Source organism: Myodes glareolus, chromosome 5 (assembly GCF_982192425.1).
Source record: "Myodes glareolus chromosome 5, mMyoGla1.1, whole genome shotgun sequence".
In the NCBI taxonomy this organism is placed as follows: domain Eukaryota; kingdom Metazoa; phylum Chordata; class Mammalia; order Rodentia; family Cricetidae; genus Myodes; species Myodes glareolus.
Window position 1 is genome coordinate 23,732,076 of NC_142030.1, and position 24,520 is coordinate 23,756,595.

Genomic DNA, 24,520 nt, shown 5'->3' on the forward strand with positions numbered 1-24,520 from the left:
TTTGGCCGGTGGGAGTTTGGTTCGTGCAGCAGCACAAGCCCTGGAATTGTCAGGCCTAATGGAGGTGGTCAAAGAGGATCCCCGACCCTTGCAAATAATGGTGTAAGGCCCTCTGACAGCCCCGCCCCCACTCTGTACTGAAATTGGGGTTCAGTGTGCCTATCTCGCTAGGGATACAGCTCGAAAGTATAGTGTTTGCCTAACATCTCTTTAGGGCTGAAGAACCGTGAGGAAGCACTAAGGAACCAATGGAAGCCCAAAGAAGCTTTTTCCTTGAGTGTCTCAGTCAGTTAACTCGGAGATTTTAAGACAACTTGGAAAGGAGGGAGTTGAAGTGAGCTGCCGAAATCCTCAGTGAATAAAGGGGGCGAAGTCGCTGTCTGGTAAAGCGAGCCGTACAAAATAAACACTTAGGTAGGTAAAGGCACTAAGTATAATCACGCGACGCTTTGGCCAAAGCTTTGACAAACGATGCTAGAAACTACGACGCGAGAGGGAAACCAAAGAGCCGGGAAAAAAAAAAAATCACCATCTACAAAGAACCGAACCGCAAAACACAGCTTTAACCTAAGTAGTCACATGACAGCCCCGCCCGCTTCTCCGCAAAGGGAGGGGCAGCATGGGAGCCGCTGCGTCATTTCCGTCCAGACCGGAACTCAAGATGGCTGCGCTCTTGCTGAGGTGACTTTAGCCTGGGGCTGGGAATCCGTGCCCGCCATCCTTGGAGGACCTGAATTGGGCCCTCAGGGTGGTGACAGCGTCGTAGGCGTACGGGGACGGGGAAAGGACCGTAGATGTGCAGGCCGCGCCCCAGGGATCCTAGCATCCCCCGTCCCGCCCGGCTCGGAAGGGCTTAGAGGTCACTCTGTGTGGACGAGTGGCGCGGCTGTCCCTCTGCACCACCCACGTCTAAAGCCTCTTCCCAAATTGCTCTTGTGATCCCACCCAGGTCCGAGGCTCCAAAAACTTTTAACTTCAAGATCAGTTGACCCCTAGGCCTGCGGGGAGGGAGGTTTAGCGACTATAGGGAGAGGGGCTCCGTTGTGCACCTCCATGCTTCCTAATCCCTGGCGGTTCAGCTGCTGTAACGCGTGGGCACTACCTGGTTTCCAAATGTATCCCTCCCAGCCCAGGATTAGCAGTCGCAGCCGGAGTGGGTCTTTGCTGCTGCCCAGAAAGTTCACTTTGTTTTCATTAGCGTTGTGTTATGGTGGGTATCCCCGCCTTTCTCTGAAATTCAATTTCCTGTCCAGAGAAATAGCCTAGATTTTCTTTTGTTCTGAATTCTTCACTGTTTAGGTATCATCCCCAGAGCCTCTATAGTTGTAAGGGCATAGACAGTTGTGGTACGAATCCCAACGCAGTTTTATGCCTGTACTATTTTTGGAAATTATTTGTTATGGAAAACTAACTTCAGTGCTGTTGAAATTCCAGTCCCTGATTCTCCCAAATGTGTTTTCATTTCTCTTTCCACTTCAGTCAGGCAGTATAAAAATAGAGGGATTCTGTTTAGTTTTCTTTGTTACAAAGTGAGTCTTTGGGAGTTGGGATCAGTTATCTTTAGTCTTATTTTCATGGTGCTGTGCATTTTCTTAGGTGTCTCTTCTCTGAGATAGGGCAGGACTAGGTTTTCCAGAGCTGTGTCCTTCATTCTTAATTATTTGACCCGTAATTGAATGCCTTCAAATTCTTTGATGTAACATATGTTGGTGACTGTTAGGGCTTGTTGGGTGAATTAACATTTAGCTTGAAATGATCATATTGGTTCCAAACATTTCATTTTAGGAATTTCGGGGTTAGTGTTTAGAGTCTTCATCTTTGGGTTCTTCCTGGAGTCGACCAGTCTCAGACTGAAAATATTTGAAAAACAAGTTACAAAAAGCTGTTTGAGTTTGTTACCTGACAAGCGTTATGCTGAGTCCGTGTGGATGAAACTGTAGGTATACCCTGCTGTAGCCTTCTGTCATTCAGATACTCATTCTCAGCCCAGCACTTATGGGTATTGTTTGCTTTAAAACCTTTGTTCCATTTAAAACATTTAAAAACTTTTCCCCATTGATTGTATTTGGACTGCAAATAGGTAGCACCCCTCTTTCTTAAACCATATGGCATAACATTTATGGAACATTTAAATTATATTGGGCATAATAAGTAATATAGAAATTATTGGAAGTATAGGACAATGTGCTCAGGACATCCGTTAATGCCACACCATTCCACATAAGTGACATAATCAGCTGCCTGTGGAGGGTCACACCGGTGGTCTCAGCACTTAGGAGACTGAGACAGGAAGGGTTGCTGTAATATTCAAGCCAGCCTGAGCTATAGCGTGAGTTCCAGGTCAGCCTGGGCCACAGTATAGGATCCTATCTCAAAACAAAGCACTTGCTTCTAGCCATAACCCTTTTCAGTTTTTTTCTCTTTCCTTTATTGTGGGTGTGGGTGGGCACACATGTGCCATGGCTCGTGTGTGAAGGTCAGAGGACAGTTGTGAATCCCAAGGGTCCAACTAAGGTTGGCTTGGTGGCAAGTGCCTTTGCTCTCTGAACTGTCTCGCTGGCTCCTTTCCAGCACAGAAAGTCTTTTCAGAGTTTCTGGTTTCACGTGAAACACAAGGATAGATACTTTCATATTTCAAATAAGGTTATGGAGTTGATGCAGCTTGTTTCTGTAGGGCCTTGTGTTAAGCGTACATTGGTATTTGGGGAACAATAGCACTAGACAGAACATGCGGTAGATTCCAGCCCACATCTGCAAACTCTTGCTGGGTAGTGATGGGGCCTAGCTTGGTGTGAGGAATGTGTGCCCTGCAACTTCAGAGACAATTCAGTTGATTTAAAGAGATTTGTTCCCACTTCTTTCTAAGAGCCCTGAGTACACAATGTCTGCATTCACTTCTTGCCTCCAAAGGGAAGACAGAGAATTGAAGACGGGTTGGTTGGATTTTTCTCTTCAAAATAATGGTCCCTTCTGATGCTCTGTTGTAGAGCATAAGGCTCTTGAAATGATGTGTGTCTAGTGTTGGTGATGTGATGGACGTCATAAACCCATTTAGAAGACTGTTGCATTTAGATGATTGTTGGAGCTTTTTGTTTGTTTTGTTTTATTTTTCCAGACAGGGTTTTTCTGTGTAACAGCCCTGACTGTCCTGAAACTTGCTCTGTAGACTAGGCCAAACTCAAATTTAGACTCTGCCTGCCTCTACCTCCCTAGTGCTGGGTCAAAGGCGTGTGCCACAAGCGACTGGTTAGAAGGCTAATTCCTAAACTATTAGATGCAGGAGTTTAAATTTTTTAAAATAAATTATCCAGGTAAGATATACTATTTGTTCGTTTTTGGTTTTTTAGTTTGGTTTTTGAGACAGGGTTTCTTTCTAGCTTTGGCTATCCTGGCACTCACTCAGTAGAGTAGATCAGCCTGACTTCGAACTCAGAGATCCACCAGTCTCTGCCTCCTGAGTCCCAGGATTGAAGGTGTGCATCACCACTATCTGGCTCAGGTTTGGGGGTCTTAATGAGCTCTTCTATCTCCACATGCCTTGCACATAGTGAATAATTCTAATTACATAGAATTAACATAGTAAATGTTTTGGCTTCCAGAACTTCATTGTGTCACCTTCTTCAATGCTTTGGAAGTGTCGGCTGGAATTATGAGATTAAAGGATGTGTTGTTGAATGTTTTTCTTTTTCATTTTCCTTTTTGGCTTTTTGGACAAGGTCTTGATATAGTCCTGGGTGGCTGGAAATTGGTGTTTAGACCAGGGTGGCCTTGAATTTACAGCAATCTTCCTGTGTCTTATCTCCGGAATGCCTGTATTACAGGTTTACAAGCCTGATTACCTGACTTTGATCCCAGGATTCACATGTTGGAAGGAGAGAATCAAGTCCTTGCAAGTTGTCTGATTCCCACATGTGTGTTGTGTACACTATCACACACAAAATAAATAAAATGTAATTTCAAAATTTTTAATTATTTTATTTTTTTTTATGTGTATGAGTGTTTTGCCTACATGTTTGTCTATGTACCAGGTGTGTGCCTGGTGCCTTCAGAGTTCAGGAAAGGGTGTTGGGTTTCCTGGAATTGAAGTTACAGATGGTTGTGAATACCATGTGGCTGCTGGAAACTAAACCCTAGTCCACTAGGAGAGCAACATGTGCTCTTAACTGCTGAGCCATCTCTCCAGTCCATGTAATTTTTTTTTAAAGTAGCAACTTTTAGGTAGAAAAAGTAATTATTTTTTGTAAATACTTTTTGTGGGAATGTAGAGAACTTTTGCTTTCTCATGTTTTTATACTATCATGTAGAAAGCTTTGTGACTTGAAGTTTGTCTCTGCTAGCTGGAAGTAGATGGTAGGTTTTTAATTTTTAAAAATTAATTATTAATTATTATTATTGCATGTTGTGTGTGTGTGGCTGTGTGCACGTGTGACAGTCAGAGAGAACTTTGTACAGTTGATTCTCATCTTCCACCTTTAAGTGGGTTTTGTGGGATTGAACTCAGGTTGTCAGGGTTATATAAAGTGCTCTTATCCACTGAGCCATCTCCCTGGCTCCAGATGGTAGTTTTTGAAATGACCTAGCTTAATATTAGGACTGTCCGTCCTCAAATCCCTTGTTCTTCAAAATTTAATTCATCCATTTGGAGCAGGTCTCTGCCATACATAAACTATGTGCTTCCTAGTGTCAATTACTCATTTTTGACTTGTTTAGTTTTTGCAAATGCTGGGGATTAAACCCAAAGCCTTATCCTTTGAATGTTGGGCAAGCACTGAACTATTACAACCCCCCTTCTTATTATACTCTTGTGTTTTATTTAACCTATGTCGGGATCCGGGACCAGCCCACACCTAAATTATTTCTCGTGCCAGAGTTGAGGTTTGGTCCTGAACCCCGACAAACCACCTCCTTTAAGACCCAGCTTTAAAACAAACAAAACAACAACAAAAACATCCTGAAGACAAATGTGGACTCCTAGCACTTGGGAGGTGGAGAGACTTTAGCTACATAGTGAGTCTGAGGCCAACCTAGACTACATGAGACCCTGTCTCAAAAAACACACAACAAACTTGTTTCTGTCTTGTCTCACAAGATATATATATATATATATAGATATATATATATTTATTACAAGGTGGGAAAGTTGATATGCTGGTGTTAGTCACTAAATTTGTCTTCTTGAATCTCTTGCAGACACGTTGGCCGTCACTGCCTCCGAGCCCACCTTAACTCTCAGCTTTGTCTCAGAAAGTAAGTTTTGAAGTCTGTTATGGAATTCCTTTATACTGTGTGAAGATGTGTCACTGTGATTGATGTAATAAAAAGCTAAACAGGGCTATTATTGGTTTAATAAATAGCTAGGCAGGAGGTTAAGCAGGGACTTCTGGCCAGAAAGAGCTCTGGGAAGCAAAGCGGAGTTGCCAGCCAGACGTGGAGACCGCAGGATGGGCAGTACAGAGTAAAGGTAACTCGGCCACGTGAGAAAACGTAGATTAAAAGGTAAGGGTAATGATTCTCCGTGTCTTTTTTTTTCTCTTGAGCTGGTGGCCCAAAGGAAAATCTGTCTACATACTATGACTATTTTATATTATTAACTTTTTTCCTCATGAAAAGGCTGTAGAAAACTGGGTGTGGTGGTTCCTACACTCCAGAGGCAGAGGCAGCTGAATCTCTGGGAGTTTTACTTTTTCCTGCTAAATATTTATTCCTAGTTGTTGGCTTCAGCAGTTACCTTCAACAATTTTTTTTATGATTTATTTATCTTTTATTTTATGTGCATTGGTGTGAAGGTGTCAGGTCCCCTGGAACCAGATTTTCAGACAGTTGTGAGCTGCCATGTCGGTGCTGGGAATTGAACCTGAGTCCTCTGGAAGAGCAGTCAGTGCTCTTAACCGCTGAGCCATTTCTCCAGCCCCCAACAATTTTTTTTAAAGGCTTTACCTTGGAAATATCAAAAATCTTACACTTTCAGAAAAATAAGAATAGTACATTTTTGATCCTTTGTGTTGGTCTCATTGCCTTGTTTCTTCGAGTAAGTCTTGCAGTGTTGCGCAGCATGGTGTTGAACTTCAGTGACCCCAGTGTGAGCCTCTGTTGTGCTGACGTTGTAGACAGTCACTGCCATATCTGGTGTGTAGTCCTGTGGTCGTTTCATCCAGGTTCATCAATTGCTAACATGTTTGCTTACGTAACAGTATAATTATACAAGCATAATCATTACCATTAAGAAATTAGCTGATTAATGCTTATCTGATACACAGCTGATTTTCAAATTTTCTGTTTATCCCAAATAATGTACTTTATAGAACTACGGCCTTTTCTAGTCCTACAGCCAGAGCCTAGTCAGGCTCATAAATATACATAACTGTCATGTTTTCTTTTTGATTTTGATTTTTTCATGCTTTTGTTTGATTTTAAGACAGGGCTTCATGTAGCTCAGGGTAATCATTGAGCTTGCTATGTGAATAAAGATGATACAGAACTCAATCATGATACCTCTGCCTCCTAAGTGCTAGGATTGTAAGCTCTTTTGCTTTTGAGTCAGTTTCTCTATGTAGCTTAGGCTGGTCTTATACTTACTATGTGGTCCAGGCTGGCCTTGGACTCCTCAGTCTTCTGCCTCTGCTGGTGTGCTGGTGTGTGCCACTTGATCGAGACAGGGTTTCTCTGTGAAGCAGCCCTAGCTGTCCTGGAACTCTCTCTGTAGACTAGGCTGACCGTGAATTCACGGAGATCTACCTGCCTCTGCCTCCCGAGAGCTGTGTGTCACCACCACTGCCCGCTGTTCTTTACTTTTTCTATTTTAATTTTATGTGTATGGGTGTTCTGCTTGCATTTTTGTCTGTGTACTACATTTATTCAGTGTCTATTTTGATGTATTTTTACACCCTTATCCTTTTAAAAAAATATATATTTTACTTATTGATGTGTGTGTGGTGGGACTCCGGGGTGATCAGGTGATGGTCAGAAGACGTCTTGTGGGAGTGGTTTTTCTCCTCCTACCATGTGCATCCAGGGAGATCAAATTCAGGTCATCAGATTTGTCAGCAAGCACCTCCTCACTGAGCCATCCTCCTGATCCAACCATTCCTTTCTTAAACAAGACACTTTAGGGGCTAAAGGGATAGCACAGTATAAGAGCATGTACTGTTCCGCATACCCACACACAGACACACACGCACACGCATGCACGCACGCGCGCGCACATGCGCGCGCACATAACTAAAATAAAATAAATCTTTAAAACTACACTTTTTAGTATGTAAAATACAAACCTTAGTCCTTTCTGAACCTCTTGTTTTATTTTAGTGCTGTTCCGTTGGCAACCACAGCCAAGGAAGAGATGGAGCGGTTCTGGAATAAGAACACGAGTTCAAACCGTCCTGTTTCTCCCCATATCAGTATCTACAGGTAAGGGCTCTGGCCGGATGGTCTAGAGTTGGCCTTTTCTAAGTATCTTACTGAATGCAGTACATGGGAGCAGTGGGCTGGGCAGTAATGCACGCAACTTCTTCATCTGTGAGTTGTCGGTGGGAGTGTCTTGAGAAAATTCGCCACAAGTGAAAGATTTCTGAATGCACAGCTGCCAAAAAGAAAGTTCAGAAGCAAAGAGCTCAGAGCCAGAGGTGTTTCTGGAGTTGCTTGCTGTTACATTGACGACTTCACACACACTTTGTCCTGTACGTTGCCGTCACACCACACAACACTGAATGCTGTCTGACCCTGCTCACATTTGAGACTGTGGAATGTTTTGTTTTGAATTGTAGCATTTTTATTACACATACAGAGTGTTCTGCTCTTACAGAAGCCTAATGGTTTAATTATGGAAAACAGTGACTTTTAGTACTTTCTTATGATTTCTTAGTCTATAAACAACACAATCTTTTAGCCTTGGAATGTGTTGTGCTAGATTGTTTGATCTTAAAAATTGCTGTTTGAAGTCTGGCCATGGTGGTACAGGCCTTTAACCCCAGGCCTTGTGAGGCAGAGGCAGGTGGATCTCTGTGAGTTTGAGGCCAGCCTGCTCTGCAAAACAATAGCCAGGGCTGTTTCACAGAGAAAAAAAAAATTGCCGTTTGAGGCTGATCAAGGTGGTGCACTTGGGGTGCTAAGGAAGGAAGATCAGGAGTTTAACCTGTCCTCAGTTGCATAGCAAATTTAAGGCCAGCCTGAGCTATGAAAAAACACATAAGTTCATACTTTTGCACTTGTGTTAGAAATGTGACTCGCTCCATTAAGCTAAAGTTATCAGTCTGAGAAGACGGTTCAGTAAGTTGAATTTCTTACCACTAAGCCTGACGACCAAGTTTGATCTTCTGGTCCCGCATGGTGGAAGGAGAGAACTGACTCCCCAAAGATTGCATTTTGTGTATCATGGTACACTAAATTAATAACATGAAATATTTTAAAATAGGGCCTGGAGAGATGGCTCAGAGGTTAAGAGCACTGCCTGTTCTTCCAAAGGTCCTGAGTTCAATTCCCAGCAACCACATGGTGGCTCACAACCATCTGTAATGGGGTCTGGTGCCCTCTTCCGGCCTGCAGGCATACACACAGATAGAATATTGTATACATAATAAATAAATAAGTATTTAAAAAAATATTTTAAAATAAATAAGCGAACTAACAGGAGCTATCTTTTCCTTGGGCTCTAGGGGAATCCATTTGTTTTTGCAGTTTCTAGCTTCTGGAGGTCTTGTACATTTCTAGACTTCGTGACTTACTAATTTCTCTATTTATTGGTGCTTTAGACAGGGTCTTACATAGCTCAGGCTGGCTTCAGTCTCAGTGTATAACTGAGGATGACCTTGAATTTCTTACCCTCCTGCTTCCACCTTCTAGAGACTGAGATTACAGGTTGAGTCCACTATGCTTGCCTTACTGCACATGCTCTTTAGATTTCTTTCTTTCTGTAGGGCAAACCTTGCTTTCTTTCAAGAATCCTTATTTTGCACAGAAGTTGCACTCTTTTACAATCATTGTTTATTTCAATGCTCAAGTTGTTCTAGCCATGGCTATTAGGAGTTCTTCACTATGGCATCAGTATTGGAGTGTTAGATGTGCTCACTGCTACCAGCACATCATTGACTTTAGGTCTTGTCAGATAGAGCTAAGATAATATACTATGCTTGCAATTGTGTGTGTGTGTGTGTGTGTGTGTGTGTGTGTATGCATTTATACATACATATTTGTTCATCTCTTGTTTTCAGAAGTAGAAGTGCTAGCTGATTTTGTTTATGTCTTCTTAAAGAATCCCTATAGATCTTTTAAAAATTAAAAATAAATAAATAAACACTAACTCAGCAAAGCATCTTGAACTGCTGCCCTCTTTTCTTGGGTCCTTGCCAGGGGATACTGACCATTTTTTTAACCACCTCCACAAATACCACAACCCTTCAGGATTTTTTTCCAGCTCAGATTCCAGAAATAATTTTTATTGTAGAAATTGGACATTGTACCCTAACAGAAGGTTAATAAATGATCTTAGTATTTAAGATACATGGTGAGAGCCTGTCTCAAAAATGAGGGGAGGGAGCTGGGGAGGGGTAGGTTTACTAGGATGGAGATAATTCCTAATAAGTCTGGCCTTTCCTCACAAGTCGTTTGAAAAATTGACATTAGGTCCAATTATGGAATTTTGCATGAAAAAAGGAACAGCAGGAAACGTGGGGCTATTTCCTAAATAATATATCAAGGAAAGGTGTTGGAAGTAGTTACCATTGTACTTCTTTTCTGTTTCTCTGTTTTTTGAAACAGAGTCCTATATAGGCCAGACTGGCCTGAACTCTTTTAAGTTGTTGTTTTTTGAGACAGGTCTCGCTGTGTGACCTGAGGTTACAGGCAGGAGTCACCGCAACCAACATAATTGCTCTCTAGTTGAACAAGCTCCACTTGGTACCAATATGGGGCCCTGGGTGAAAAGAGCTAGAGAAAAAAGATTTAGTTTTATTAGATATATATGCGTGTTTTGTTGTTGTTTGTTTGTTTTTGGCATGTACACCACCTACATGTCCTATACCCTCAGAGGCCAGAAGAGGGTGCCAGAAGATACCCTGGGTTACAGGTCATGGGTGCTGGGAACTGAACCTCTGGCCTTTGCAAAAGTAGCAAGTGTTTTAACTGCTGAGCCATTTCTGCAGCCCCAAGAGATACTTGTTATTTTCACTTATTTACTTTTGTTTTGTTTTTCAAGGTGGTTTCTCTGTGTAGTCATAACTGTCGTGGAACTCGCTCTCTAGACCAGGCAGGCCTCAAACACAGAGATCCACTTGCCTCTGCCTCAAAACTGCTGGGATTAAAGATGTGCACCACCACCACATCTGACTTTTTTTTTTTTTTTTTGAAGATTTTTGTTTTGTTTTGTTTTCTTGTTTTTTGTTTTTGAGACAGGGTTTCTCTGTGTCACTTTGTTGCCTGTCCTGGAACTAGCTCTTGTAGACCAGGCTGGCCTCGAACTCACGGAGATCCTCCTGCCTCTACCTCCTGAGTGCTGGGATTAAAGGCGTGCGGCACCACCACCTGGTTTAAGATGTTTTTTAAAAATCATTTTTCTTGTTCTTTTTTGCAGTGTATTGAACTCAGGGCCTCGTGCATGATACTCAAGCATTCTATCTCTGAGCTGTGTACTCAGTCAAATTTCTTATTTTCAAAATTAGAAAGTGGAAATAGGAATGTGAAATCTAGGTGGGGTTTTCTTGCTTTTTGTTTTTAAGAATTTTTTTATGTCTATGAATGTTTTGCCTGCATGTATTTGTATATACCAAATGTATGCTTGGTCCCTTGGAGGTTACACTGCTTGACAGGGCCCCAGAACTGAGTGTGAACCACCACTCGGGTAATGGGAACCAAACTTAGGCCTTCTGCAGGGATAACAAGTACTCTTGACCATTAAGCCATGTCTCTAGCCCCAGATGGCTTTTGTTTTTGTTTTTAAATTACGTATCCTCAAAAAAAACAAAAAAGCAAAAAAACCAAAGCAAAACCTGGCATTCTTTTTTAAAAATTGTCTTTGTGTGTTTCTTTGTAGTTGGTCTCTTCCCATGGCAATGTCCATTTGCCACCGTGGCACTGGTGTGGCCTTAAGTGGAGGTATGTATGTATATTTACACACATACACAATCTTTGTGTGCACAAAGGGATCTTTGAAACTGTGTTTCTATGACTCTCATCCCTGCCTCTTTTGTACCTCAGTAACTTGACTTGAAGTGAATGTAATCCCATTAAGCCTGGCTTTTTTGGGGGGGAGGGTTTCAAGACAGGGTTTCTCTGTGTAGCCTTGGCTGTCCTGGAACTCACTCTGTAGACCAGCCTGGCCTCAAACTCACAGAGATCTCCCTACCTCTGCTACCTGAGTGCTGGTGCTAAAGGTACACCAGACACACAACTGGTACATATCCATATTTGCGATCAAAACCCCATACACATAAAATAAAATTAAAATAAATCTTTTAAAAGTAATAAAAAAGAAAAAAATGCCTGACGGTGGTGGTGCACGCCTTTAATCCCAGCACTCGGAGGCAGAGGCAGGCAGATCTCTGTGAGTTTGAGGCCAGCCTGGGCTACAAGAGCTAGTTCCAGGACAGGCTCCAAAGCTACAGAGAAACCCTGTCTCAAAAAACAAAACAAACAAGCAAACAAAAACCAAGACATAATAGGCTTTATTTCTGTAGAATATGTTCCAGGAATTCCCAACAGGTCGTGGTGGTGCATGCTTTTAACACCAACACCCAGGAGGCAGAGACAGTCCAGTCTCCGTGTGTTTGAGGCCAGCCTGTTCTACATAGTGAGATTCTGTCTCAAGCAACAACAAAAAAAAGAGTTCCTGTTTCCTTTGAGATTTCCTGGATCATTATTCTTTTTATTTGTAATGCTTACTAATGACTGTGAATTTAATTAGCTACATATAATTCTGAATATAGGCTGTGGTGATTATTATTTCTATTAATAATTGGCATAGTAACCTTGGGCATTGCACATGCACAGGGAAACCACTGTCACCAGCAGAGGAAGTGCTGACAGAGTTTCACTGTAAGTTAGCATTTGTATACTCCTGAGTCCGAGAGAGAGTCTGGGGAAGCAGATGGCCAGAACATATCTTATAAGTGTAACAACGTTGTAGATAAAGATAACTAACGAGGTTCTACCAATCCAAGTTTTCATGGAAGCAGGATCCCTTGAAACCAAGATTCAGGCAGTTATGAGCCACCCACTGTACGTGCTGAGAATTGAACTTGGGTCTCCTGGAAGAGCAGTATACTCTTACCACTGAGCCATCTCTCCAACCCTGTCCTACCGCTATTGTTTTTTGAGGGCTTTTTTGTTTTTGTTTTTTTAAGTTTTTTTTAAAAATGTATTTATTTATTTTACAGGTTTCATGTAACTTTATATGTAGCCCAGGATAAACCTGAACTTTTTTTTTTTTTTTTTTAAATGATAGGGTCTTCTTATATAGCTCTGGCTGTCCTGAAATGCACTGTATAGACCAGACTGGTCTTGAACTCACAGAAATCCATCCTGGCCCTGCTTCCTGAGTGCTGGGATCCAAGGCCTGCACCACTACTCCCAACAATCCTGAACTTCTAATCCTCCTCTATCTCCCAAATCCTGGGATTATAGGCATGTACTACCATACGTGTTTTGTTTGGTTAAGTTTTTTGTTTTCTTTTCTTTTGTTTTTGTTTTTCAAGACAGGGTTTCTCTGTGTAACAGCCCTAGCTGTCCGTAAACCAGGATGATCTCGAACTCACAGAGATCTGCCTGCCTCTGCTTCCCAAGTGCTGGGATTAAAGGCGTGCAACACCACTGCCCAGCTTTGTTTGGTTAATTTTTTTCATTTATGTTTCTAAGTGTTTTTCCTGTATGCATGTCTGTGCACTGTGTGCACACCTGCTGCCCTAATTGTCCAGAAGGCATTGACTCCCCTGGAACTGGAGTTACAGATGGTGTTAACAACCATGTGGGTGCTGGAAAATGAGCCCAGCCAGGTCCTCGGGAAGTGGAGCCATCTCTCCAGCCTACATGTTTTATAAAATATATTTTTATTTTTTTTAATTATGTGTGTGTGTGTGTGTGTGTATTTGTAGGGGGATATGTATACGTGAGTACAGGCGCCCTTGAATGCTGGAGGTGTTTAATTCCCCTGGAGCTAGAGTTACAAGTGATGTAAGCTACTCATTGTGATTTTCGGAAACCAAACTCGGGTTCTCTGCAACATCAGGATTCACTTGTAACTGCTGAGCCATCTCTCCAGTCCCACATGCATGGTTTTTATTGGTGCTAGTTTCAAACCCAGGGCTTGTATATGTTAGTCAAACATTTTGGCAACTAAAATACATCCCTGACTAACTTTTCTCTGTATCAGGTGTCAAGAAGTGTCATAGAACCCAACTTAACCCATTACACTACTTGAAGGCTTGCTTTTCTCTAGGGGTTTCTCTTTTTGGCCTGTCGGCACTGCTGCTTCCTGGGAGCTTTGAGTCTTATTTGATGTTTGTGAAGTCCCTGTCTTTGGGTCCAGCACTCATCCACTCAGCGAAGTTTGTGCTGGTCTTCCCTCTCATGTACCACACGTGGAACGGGATCCGACACTTGGTAAGTTAATTGTGGATTTGTATGTTTCCTGGGTAAAGGGAGTGGGAAGGCTAAGAGGGTCCTCTCCCTTATTTCTAAGTTTCCTTTCCTCCCACCCACTTTTCTGATGCTGAGTCATTGAACCCAGGGCCTTGCACATGCTGTACCTTTAACCTTAGAGCTATCCTTTGTTTGCTTGTTGAGACAGGGTCTCTCACTGTGTAACCCTGCCTGGCCTGGAATATGCTGTATAGACCAGAATAGCCTTGATTTTGTGATTATCCTCCTGACTCTGCATCTCAAGTGCTGGGATTATAAACATGAGCACCACACATGACCCAACCTCATCTGTCTATCTGCTTTTGTTTTATTATTTATTTATTATTCATACAGTGATCCAGGGGCTTGAACTCAGGTTGTCAGGTTTGACAGCAAGTGCCTTTTCCTGAGCCATCTTGCCAGCCGTCTAGTGCCATTCTTAAGGCTAGTTGTACTGGATCTTTACTCAGGCTCCCCCACCCCCCCACTCCTTTTTAAGTGTGGGTTAGGTCAGTACTGAAAGGGATCATTGTGAAGTTTCCCACTTTTAAGAGGCATATAATTATTAAAAGACCCCTGAAAGCAAATCTGACAAAGAAGACTTATCTATTAGATAAATATGAACTGGTCCCTGTTAATTGTCAAGCACTATTCTTGACACTGGGAATTTAATTATGAGCTAGATATAAGCAGTTACTGCTTTCAGTGTAGCATTCCTTTTCACCCAGAGTGACAAACCTGGGCAGACTCAGGTATATTCTCTTTGATTGTATTGAGTATTTGGAAAGAACGAGAGCAAACACAAACCAGGTGTCAAGGATTCTAGGGTGGTTTCTGTGCTTCTTGTCATGGTTTCTTGGTGTGCTGTGGGGAATTGAACCCAGGATCTTGTGCATGCTAGACTCTACCACATAGCTACATCTCCCATCCTTTAAAAAAAAACTTTACTAGTTTAAATTTTTTTACTTTATTTGCTGTGTTGCCTGCATGTATGTCTGTGCACCAACCATGTGCATGCTTGGTGCCCATGGAAACCAGAAGAGGGTGTGGCTTTGAGTCACCTTGTGGGTGCTGGGAACCAACCCTGGGTTCTTTGGAGGAACAGGCAGTGCTCATACCGCTGAGCTATCTCCCCAGACACTCATTTTTTTGAGGGTCTCAAACTTATTATGTAGCCAAGAACAGCCTTGAAGTTCTTATTTACGCACCTCTAGCTCCAAATTGCCAACTGCTGGGATGACGAGTGAGTGCTATCATGTCTGGTTTATTTATTTATTTATTTGGCTTTTTGAGACAGGGTCTCATAAAACCTAGGTTAGCTGTAAATTTTCTGTGTACCAGGGCTGTCTTTGAACATACCCAAATTCCTGTTCTATTTCAGACAGAACTTTACTGTATTGCCCAGGCTGCCCTGGTCCTCACCCTGTAACAAGGTGGACCTTGAATTCATCATCTTCCTGCCTGACAAGTTTGAGCATTTTAAGAGTTTGTATTTTGGGGCTGGAGAGATGGCTCAGTGATCAAGAGCATTGCCTGCTCTTCCAAAGGTCCTGAGTTCAATTCCCGGCAACCACATGGTGGCTCACAACCATCTGTAATGAGGTCTGGTGCCCTCTTCTGGCCTGCAGGCATACACACAGACAGAATATTGTATACATAATAAATAAATATATTTAAAAAAAAAAGAGTTTGTATTTTGTGATCCCTACTCTTGTATTCTTTTCCAAGAAGAGTTAAAATGTATTTTTCCAGTCTTCCATTATTTCTGAACCCAAACAAAATATCAGTTGGATGCTTTTGCCTTAGTTTGACCTTTTATAACCTCAGAGACAAGCATTTTCTGGATTTCAGTCTGGTCCAATAGACAGTTGAATGAAAAAAAAAAGTGAGAGACTAAATGGCCTATTAAATTAAGCGTATTTATCAAGTATTCCCTGGAGCGGTGTTCAGTTTGATTTGAAGTGACTTCTATTCCTGAGAGAAAAGGCAGTTTCACTGATGGCTTTTGACTCCACAGAACAAAGCTCCATAAAGAAAATTAGCTGAAGGCTTCACATCTTGGCTCAGATGGGAGCTTATTTATGTCTGTTTTTGTCTTAATATGGAGCTGGACTTAGGGGTCACCTGGCAATCCCAGAACTCAGGCTTTTTGCCTTAGTTCCTACCCATTATGGTAATCTCTTTGTTGAGATAAGTGAGGCACCTAAGGGCTTTAAACAAGCCCTAAATCTGCTTTTATGTTTTTCTTCTAACAAGCACTAACCCCGGGTACGGGTCAGGTTTTAACTGCTTGCCATGAAATTGTGTCTGACTGGAACGTCTCCAGGATGGGGAAATGATATGGTTTAAAGGAGGAGCTGAGGGCCTTTGACCTTCTGGAGGCTTCTACCACCACTACCCAAGAGTCGGTGTCTTGTGAAGCACTGCACCTCTGTGAGCAAAGCAGCTCCTTGTGGAGCCTGCTCAACGCTGCACGTCATCTACCTAGATGCTAGCCAGGCACTGGGATGAGGGTGTCCTCTCCGCAGTGACTCCTGAGTCAGTCAGTTTTATAGTCAGACTGTAGAGGTTCATGTGTTAGTATGTGGTGAGGTTGCTTTGTGTGCTCAGAGTGAAACTTGAACACTACTTTTTACTCTAGAGCAGTGGTCCCAACCTTCCTAACACTGCGACTCCTTAATACAGTTCCTCATGCTGTAACCCCAACCATAGAATTATCTTGTTGCTACTTCATAACTGTAATTTTGCTACTGTTATGAATGTTATATAATATTATATATAATTATAATTATATCTGATAAGCAGGATACTTGGTATTTGACCCCTGTGAAAAGGTCATTTGACCTCCAGAAGGGTCTCTACCACAGGTTCCAAACCACTGCCCTAGAGTGTTTGTACCCTAGAGAGTGTGAGAGTTGAGAGTCTGGTTTCGTTTGTTTTAGTTTTGGTGCTGGAAACTGATAACTGGTAACTCAAGCTAGCACATAAAAGGCGAGCGCCTTACCACTAAGCTACAGCCCCTCTATTCTTAGTGTTTACAAAATGTGACCTTTGACCCAGTGAGAGACAACCACTTAGTGAATTGATTCCAACAAAAAAAGATGAAGACTGAAAAGAAGGAATTTAAATGTTCATAACTTTGTATTATATATACATTTCTACTATGACCCCACATAAGTTTAAGAGCCAGGCGTCGCTGTAAGTGCCTGTGGTCCCAGCTCTTTAAGAGCCTGAGGTTGGAGGATCTCTTCAGCCTGGGAATTTGAGTGTCTTAGGTCAGTAGAGAAGACCTGGATGGGAGAGAATGGAAGAAAAAGAAAGAAATTGAAAGTTAAGATTCTCCTGAGGGTTTTGGCACATGCCTTTAATCTCATACTCAGACAGACAGAGTCCTATAAGCTTGAAGCCAGTAGTTTTTATGTAGAGTTCCAAGTCAGCCAGGAATATGTAGGAGATCATGTCCAAAAAAAAAAGAGAGAGAGAGAGAGAGAAAGAGAGAGACAGGCTGGGCAATGGTGTCACGTGCCTTTAATCTAATCCTAGCAGGCACAGGCAGCCATATCTCTGTGAGTTCAAAGCCAGCCTGGTCTACAGAGTGAATTCCACATAATGCCCTACACTATACAGAAATATGTTTGGGCCAGACATGGTGAATGCCTATAATTCCGGCACTTAAGAAATTTAAGCAGAAGGATCTTGAATTTTTTTTATATCTATTTTATTGAGCTCTACATTTACTCGCCTCCCTGCCTCTCCCCTCCTTCAACCCTCTCCCAAGGTCCCACGTTCCCAATTTACTCAGAAGATCTTGTTGGATCTTGAATTTTATGCACGCTGGGCCACATGACTTCTAGGCTAGTCTGGATTATACAAGATTTTTATCTCAGAAAACAAAGCTGTGTTTTGAAGGACTCTCTCAGGGAACGTTGATCTAAATGTATTGTCGCATTGGGTGGGTTTGTCTCTGCACAGTCTGGAAGCTTTTGTCTACAGGGCCTCTGGCCTTCTGGAGAACACTCGCCTTATCACCCTCACATGAGAGGTTTATTTCAGTCATGGCGAGATGGGGTGGGTACTGTAGTGTGACTTTGAGGAGAGGGAAGCTGGGGCACAGGATGTAGTGCTCTTCTCTGGAATCCCTCAGAAGGGAGCTACACTCAGCAGGTAGGAAATTTTTGAGGAAGGAATTGTAAGAGTGACTGGGGTTCTAATTATTAAAAATAAATATAAAACTTTCCCCTCTTTCTTTTTTTTCTGCAGATGTGGGACTTAGGAAAAGGCCTGGCGATCCCCCAAGTCGAACAGTCTGGAGTGGCTGTCTTGGTTCTTACTGTGCTGTCCTCTGTAGGACTGGCAGCCATGTAAAGAAAGAGCTGAAATTCCCAGCATTGTCCTGTACATCATCAAACCGATTTATATTCCTGTTTATTACCACTCTTATCTCCAGCCACCAAAGTTCCCCTGATTTGTTAGATGCCACGCACTTCAGATCCCATGGAGCTCAGCAGACACTTGAAGAACTGTAGTAGTAGGAAAGGCTGTCTTCCCTGGGCCAGGAGCCCTTCCTCCTGCTCCACATTTGACTCTGGTTTGTGCTGAGGGGTCTGCTTTCATCTCCTTCTTGCTGAGACAGTAGAAACAATGCCAGTTCTGTGGCTGCCCTGGGTGCCACTGTCTGTGGGCTGCTGGCTTAAAGGACAATTCTGTTCATTGGTCAGCTTGGGGCCTTTAGCGCCCACACAGTGGAACTGAGAGAAGAGAGGTGGAGGTGGAGGGAATTGCTCTGCCCAGCTAGAAGGAGATGAAGAGCGAGTTGGGTCTTGGAAGCTCATGCTTGGGGAAAAGATGCATAGCTTTTGATGGATGGGGACAATCCAAAAAATTGTATTTTCTGTTCTTTCTGTTTTTCACTTCTAATGAAACATACCTTTAATGTCATGTTTTCTGTTCTAAATTCTTGTCTCATCTTCTTTGGAAACAATTAAATTACTACTCATTTCATGTTGACTCTTTGAAATCTAGTGAGGGTCAGTAGAAAGGATCTATCTCATTTCTGCCCCTTCTTTTGGGTCTTGGACATTTACACCCTCCAGCCTGACCTTTCCCACCACTGACCACTGGAAAAAATATGAGGTCATCACATACAAGTAGTGAAGAGACTTGGGTACTACAGGGAAGCCTTAGGAAAGAGCAGAGAAGGGTAAGCATGTTGAGAGCTTGCTTTTTCGGGGAGGGCTAGGTGATTTGTGTAGCTCTGACTGTCCTGGAATTTGCTCTGTAGACCAGGCTGGCCTTGAACTCACGGAGATCCGCCTACCTCTGCCTCCTGAGTGCTGAGATTAAAGGCGTGTGCCACCACTGCCTGGCTCTGTCGAGAGCTTTTAAGGTCTTATAGGGTCACATCCTAGCTAGTTATATACTTCCTGGTACAGTTCAGCAGGTGTTTCATTTAAGGACTGAGCACCAGTAGAGGTGATAACTAAAGGTTAATGACCTACAGAGACAGATTTGGGCAGCAAGGGGTGGGGAATAGTAGAGAATTTTTAAAGCCGAGCAGGGGTGTGAGGTGTCAGAATCCTAGGAAAAAAATATATATAATGGAAGAGCTTGCTGTTTTATCCCTATTGGGACCCTGAATCCTTAGCAAGAGTGCTTTGTCTGTGGCGCTAGGGGAGGCCAGTTCCTTGTACATGCCAGCAAGCACTGTACCACTGAACTAGTCCTTAGCTAGGAGCGCTATTTTGATAGTTTTTCCAGCTATTTTGAAAGTTTTTCATCTTTGGACTAGGTACTTGTCTCCATGGTAGAATGCAAAGTTCTCTGGCATCAAGAAAAATACTGCTCCAGGAGATCAGTCAGAGCAGTGGATTGAAGACACGGGCATTGAACAGGAAGACGTGAATTCAGCCATGGCGGTGGGGTGGGGTTGGGGCTTCTTTAGTAGTCTCATGAAATCGTTTGAAATAGGGTCTCCCCGTGTATCCCTGAGTGGCCTAGAACTCTAACCCAGGCTACCCTCCAGTGGGTGTGGTCTTACTTCTTTACTTCTGCCCCCCACCCCAGTGTGCATTAGCATCACCCTCGGCTCTCAGCCACCTGTATTCCCCGTTCCAAGTAGTCTTTGGGCTTAAGTGATGATCACTTCCCCTTTTCTCTAGACAAGCCCTGGGAAGTCTTGTGTAGCTAGGGATTCATGCTTGGCAAGCATAGCCGTAGCCCCAGTCCCATTGTCTTTTGTTTGTTTTCGAGACAGACCGTACCAAGCTACCTAAGCCCAGGCAGACCTTGAACCTGCTTCAGCACCCCAAGTAGCTGGAATTACAGGATATGCCACCACATCTGACTATCCTGGGAGATCGTATAGAGTTCCTCCAGCAAGAAACAGCTGTCTTCTAAGTTGTTCTTTGAGTAGGGTCAGTGTTCATGAGAAAATACCTTTGGCTTTAGACTTGACAAGGGCATTAAATTTAACAGCCATTGCCAGAAAGGTGCCCAGCAGGGCAATGGTAAACAGACTGGAGGCTGAAATGCATGTGGACTTCATGACTCTTGACTTCTCAACCATCCAGGAGCAGTGGAACACCCCAGCTTTTTCCTTTTTCTCCTTATGAGCTGGTCTGTCTGAGATAGCTCAGTGGGTATATGATCCAGCCACCAAGCCTGACGACCTGAGTTCGATCCCCAGGGTCTACACGGCAGAAGGCGAGAACCAACTCCCCCAGTCCCACAAGTTGTTTTCCGACCTCCACAAGCTTGAGGCACACCTACATATATTCATTAAGTAGGTGGGTAAACAATCCTAGAAAGGGTCACATACCCTACCTGTGATTTTGAAGATGCTGGTGTACAAAGTTCAGTGCTCTGAGGGTTTGCCCTCATGTGATGCAGACCAGTTTCTTCTTGGTCTTTGTTGAGGTGTAAATGACATTCTTTATCGAGACCTGCTTGCACGCCTTTAATCCTAGCACTTGGGAGGCAGAAGTAGGCAGATCTGTGAGTTTGAGGCTAGTCTGTTCTACAGAGTGAGTTCCAGGCCAGCCTGGTCTACACAAAGAAACCCTGTCGAAAAACCTAAGTAAAAAAGTCTTGGTGTTCTTTTCCCTACTCTTTCCCAGCCTTCTCTCAAATTATGGGTTACAAAAGACAGCCATAGAACGAGGAGAAAACCCAGGTCAGTAAAAGATTTAACAAACAATGTTTATTTGCCCAAATTTGCCTTTCATCTTGGCCCACCATTTTTCTGATCCACGTTTCTGAATACAGGGTCTTCCGTATTCCAGTCAGTCCCTAAAATGTCACCTGAGACTCCTCCCTTGCAGAGTTACAGCTTTGCATGTCTGGATCTCAGCTAGACAAGGACCTTCCTGCTTGAGAGTCTAACATGGGCTTGCAGGTGGGGTTAATTGCTTGGGTGAGTTAATTGGAGTCTGGGGCCCTGGTGTGTGGCCTGCAGAGGGGTGTGAGCTTTGAGTTCCTTCTGAGTTGTCACCATCCACAGCTGGGGAACTGGGAATTATTGTTGGGCTTGCTGCTTGCTGTACAGTCTTCGTACCAGATTTCTTCTGTATCTTCTGACTGTCAGGGCCATGGGGCTGTTGGGGTTAGAGTGGAAAAGATGATCATATTTCTGGTTAGGTCAAGATAATCCCCAGTCATCCTCAGAATTCGACTCCCTTTCTTCCTGTACCGTGGGCAAGTCAAGAATAGTTATATTTTACCTCCCCTTGAGACTATTTTATACTGGGGTTAAGGGTGGGCAACAAGATGGCTTTATTTTGTTCCTTAAGACTGTAGTGATTAGGGACTAGACAACACAAGACAGAACTGGTTAGAGGGCCCTCCCCTTGCTGGATTGGAATAACCACTTTGAGGTTGCGAAGAAGTGGAGACAGTAGGGGTTTGGGTTAGATGGGAAGGCTAGATACCTTGCCTAAGATTTCAGGACGCAGTCCATTAGAGGCGTTGAGTAGATCAGGATTCTTCTGTATCCATTTGGTGAGGGAGGCAGCAGCAGCAGTTGTGCGGGAGGTCAAGGTTACCCGAGCAGGTGGCACCTTCAGGGGCATTTGCCAGGTGCCCATGAAGGAACCCCAAGGACTTGCCTAAAAGGAAAAGGGAGTGCACAACAGGTCCTCATGGCTGCTGTGTCTGCTTGGCAGGGCTTGCTGGCCTCACATTCGTTCTGTCCCTTTGGTGTCTTAATAATGAAACGTCTGAAGGGGTCGTCTCCCTACTCTTCCTCTCTTCAGTCAGCTACGATGCTGGTTTTCAGCCCCTTTCCTTACAACACAAGTTTTGCATTCTTAGGCTAAGTGTGATAAAGGAGTCCTGTGCTTAAATACTGCCACTTGAGAACACTTTATATATTCATCATTTTCAGGACTTCCATGTGCTTGGCACAGCTCTGTCCTGGTGGATAAACTGGTTAGCAGGTTGGGGCCCTCACAGACTGTCTACTACAGTGATTGTAGCTCCATTTTTATGCATCAGCCCTTTTTGTGTTGTTTTGAGACAGCATCTCTCTGTATAGTCCTGACTGGCCTGGAATTCACTATGTCGACCAAGCTGACCTCAAACTCACAGAGATCCTCCTGCTTCCGCTTCCTGAGTGCTGGGATTAAAGGTGTGCACCACATCACCTGGCTAACTCTTACCTTTTTGATATGAATGGGCGTGGGGAATCTCACCTTGGAACGGGGCACTGAAGGCAAGAGATGACCTCGATCATTGGCAATAATCTGAGTGTAACCTTCGTGGGTATCCGCTCTCTGTGGTGGAGGTGGAAAGAGAAGTACTTGAAGCGAAAGGGGGGAGAAGATGAAGTGTCTGCGGGACTTGCAGTAGAGGCATGGGAGAGGTGAAGGTGGACCATTAGAAGGCTAAAGGAGTTAGGTGGGTGACAGGGAGAAGATGAGGCCAGTCACCATCAATTGGCTTTAGAAGGCACTGAGCTCGGAGTACCTCTTTTGTTGGTTTGGCAGGAGACCAGTTCTGCAGGTACTTGGGCGAGAAAGCTTTTTCGTACTGTGGAGAGAAAGAGGAGACTCAAAGGCTTCACACTCATGAAATCTAGATAGAGTTCTCGATAATTGAAAGCCAAAGACTTCAACAACTATGTGAACTCTTAACTCACCGTCACAAGGGGGTATATAGGGAGGAAGAGATCTTAAGGGAGGAGGGAACCTCCTCCCTTAGTGATGGGTTGAAAAGAAGGCAGAAGTGGGCACTACATCTGGGAAGAAAAGGACCCAGCTGGAGAGGGGAGAAGAGGGAGGGACTGAGAACAGTACACTTCATACACAGTCGACACCTTCAAGAGAAACCCTGTCTTGAAAAACAACAACAGCGACAAAAGACTGGATCTTATAAACATTTGTGTCGCTTTAACAAAAGGTAGTTGGCCATGATGACACACACACCTATAATCTCATTACTTTCCAGAGTGAAGTAGGAAGATTGAGTTTGTGGGCCAGTCTAGGTGGGCTACATAGTAGCAATACCTTACCCACCTCACACACACATAAAAGAAGAAGAAAAAAATCCACTAAAATTTGAATTCCAAGTGAACAAAATGTTATTTCCAAAAGAATTCCAAAATGTGTAGACAGGGTCTTCAGACAGGGTTCCACTACCACACTCTAGCTGGCCTGGAAGTTGCTATGTAGGCCAGGCTGGCCTCAAACTTTCAGTGATTATTTTACCTCCTTGTCCTAAATACTGGGATTACAGGTACATACCACCATGGCCGCATTTGTGCGGGGTGTGTGTGTGTGTGTGTGTGTGTGTGTGTGTTCGGGGCGGGGGAGCTCAGGCTAGCCTAGGATTCAGTATGTAGCCAAGGATACCTTGAACACCTGACCATCCTGCTTTGCCTCCAAAGTCCTAGGATCGCTGGGGAACACACCTACGCTCGCTTTAGTTACTGTGTCTTGAATTTTTCCGAAACAAATTAGGGAGAACTTTCATGTAAATAGCTGTAACTTTGTTATTTGACTTACAAAGCCTAAAGCGTTTACTCTGGCCTGTAAAAATAGAATCCCTGCCTTCTGGTTTACACTCTACAAGCTTAACTCAGGCTCTTTTTGCTGGTTCCTGGACCCTCCCAACTGTGAGGTGAAACCCTCAAGCCCCCTCAGTCCCCTCAATCCCCTCAACCCCCTCAGCGCCTGTTTGGGGAGCACAATGTGATGGAGGGATAGGCCCAAAGGTAAAATCTGGAAGGTAAAATCAAATTTTAGGGTGTAGAACGAGAACTTACCTGGTTGGCACTGTAGTTACTGGCCATGATCCTGTCCTGTTTACACTTGTTGCCTGGCAACTGCAGGAGGACAGCCTTCTGGGAGTACCTCCCACGATCAGCAGGGGTTGCCTACCTTCTGGGGCTCACACTGCCCCCTTCCTTTCTCTCTGAAACTTAGGTTCCTTTTCCTTTTAGAGTGTGGAGGACCAAATAAACATGAAAAAACGGGCAGAGAAGCAGCTGCCTCTTTCCCCAGTATGTTAGCCCTGCTTCAGAATTTCCAGGTTGTCTATGAATGACATCTTCAACTATTTAAACAAACTGTGGGACACTGAGAGCTGAGCCTGTGCGACAGTGTGGTATAATGAACTAACCATAGAATTAGGAACAGGGTGGGTCCGTATTTAACATGGTGTTATATGGCTTAAGCCCCTGGCTTCTCTTCGATAAACAGCTATCACTACATACTGTGGAGATGACCTACTTTGTACAGTGCAGGATAAAACGAATGAACCATCTAGATATTGTAAACGCACAGTGGGAACTGAACACAGCCAAGACACTGTTTACAGAATAACAAGGGCGCAGTGCTCAGGAAGCTACCAACTTGTTTGCTCCCAGAATGAAATGTGCGTCTCGTCTTGGTCCTTAACTGACTCCTGTCTCCTCCATCAC

General features: G+C 43.6%; 2 protein-coding genes across 2 annotated transcripts; one reads left to right on the forward strand and one right to left on the reverse strand.

Annotated features, from left to right (window-relative positions):
* Window positions 1-583: 583 nt before the first annotated feature.
* Sdhc (succinate dehydrogenase complex subunit C) lies at window positions 584-18,031 on the forward strand. Its single transcript, XM_048452560.2, has 6 exons — window positions 584-681; window positions 5,191-5,247; window positions 7,306-7,407; window positions 11,024-11,085; window positions 13,424-13,587; window positions 17,866-18,031. The coding sequence occupies exons 1-6, from the start codon at window positions 620-622 to the stop codon at window positions 17,968-17,970; spliced, it is 552 nt and encodes a 183-aa protein (XP_048308517.1). The 5' UTR covers window positions 584-619; the 3' UTR covers window positions 17,971-18,031.
* Window positions 18,032-20,783: 2,752 nt separating this feature from the next.
* On the reverse strand, window positions 20,784-24,006 carry Cfap126 (cilia and flagella associated protein 126). The gene is made up of 5 exons (XM_048452545.3): window positions 23,864-24,006; window positions 22,567-22,629; window positions 22,293-22,373; window positions 21,531-21,707; window positions 20,784-21,197 (listed from the first exon to the last, which is right to left on the reverse strand). Exons 1-5 carry the CDS (start codon window positions 23,888-23,890, stop codon window positions 20,982-20,984), a joined length of 564 nt encoding a protein of 187 aa, XP_048308502.1. The 5' UTR covers window positions 23,891-24,006; the 3' UTR covers window positions 20,784-20,981.
* Between the last annotated feature and the right edge of the window lie 514 nt (window positions 24,007-24,520).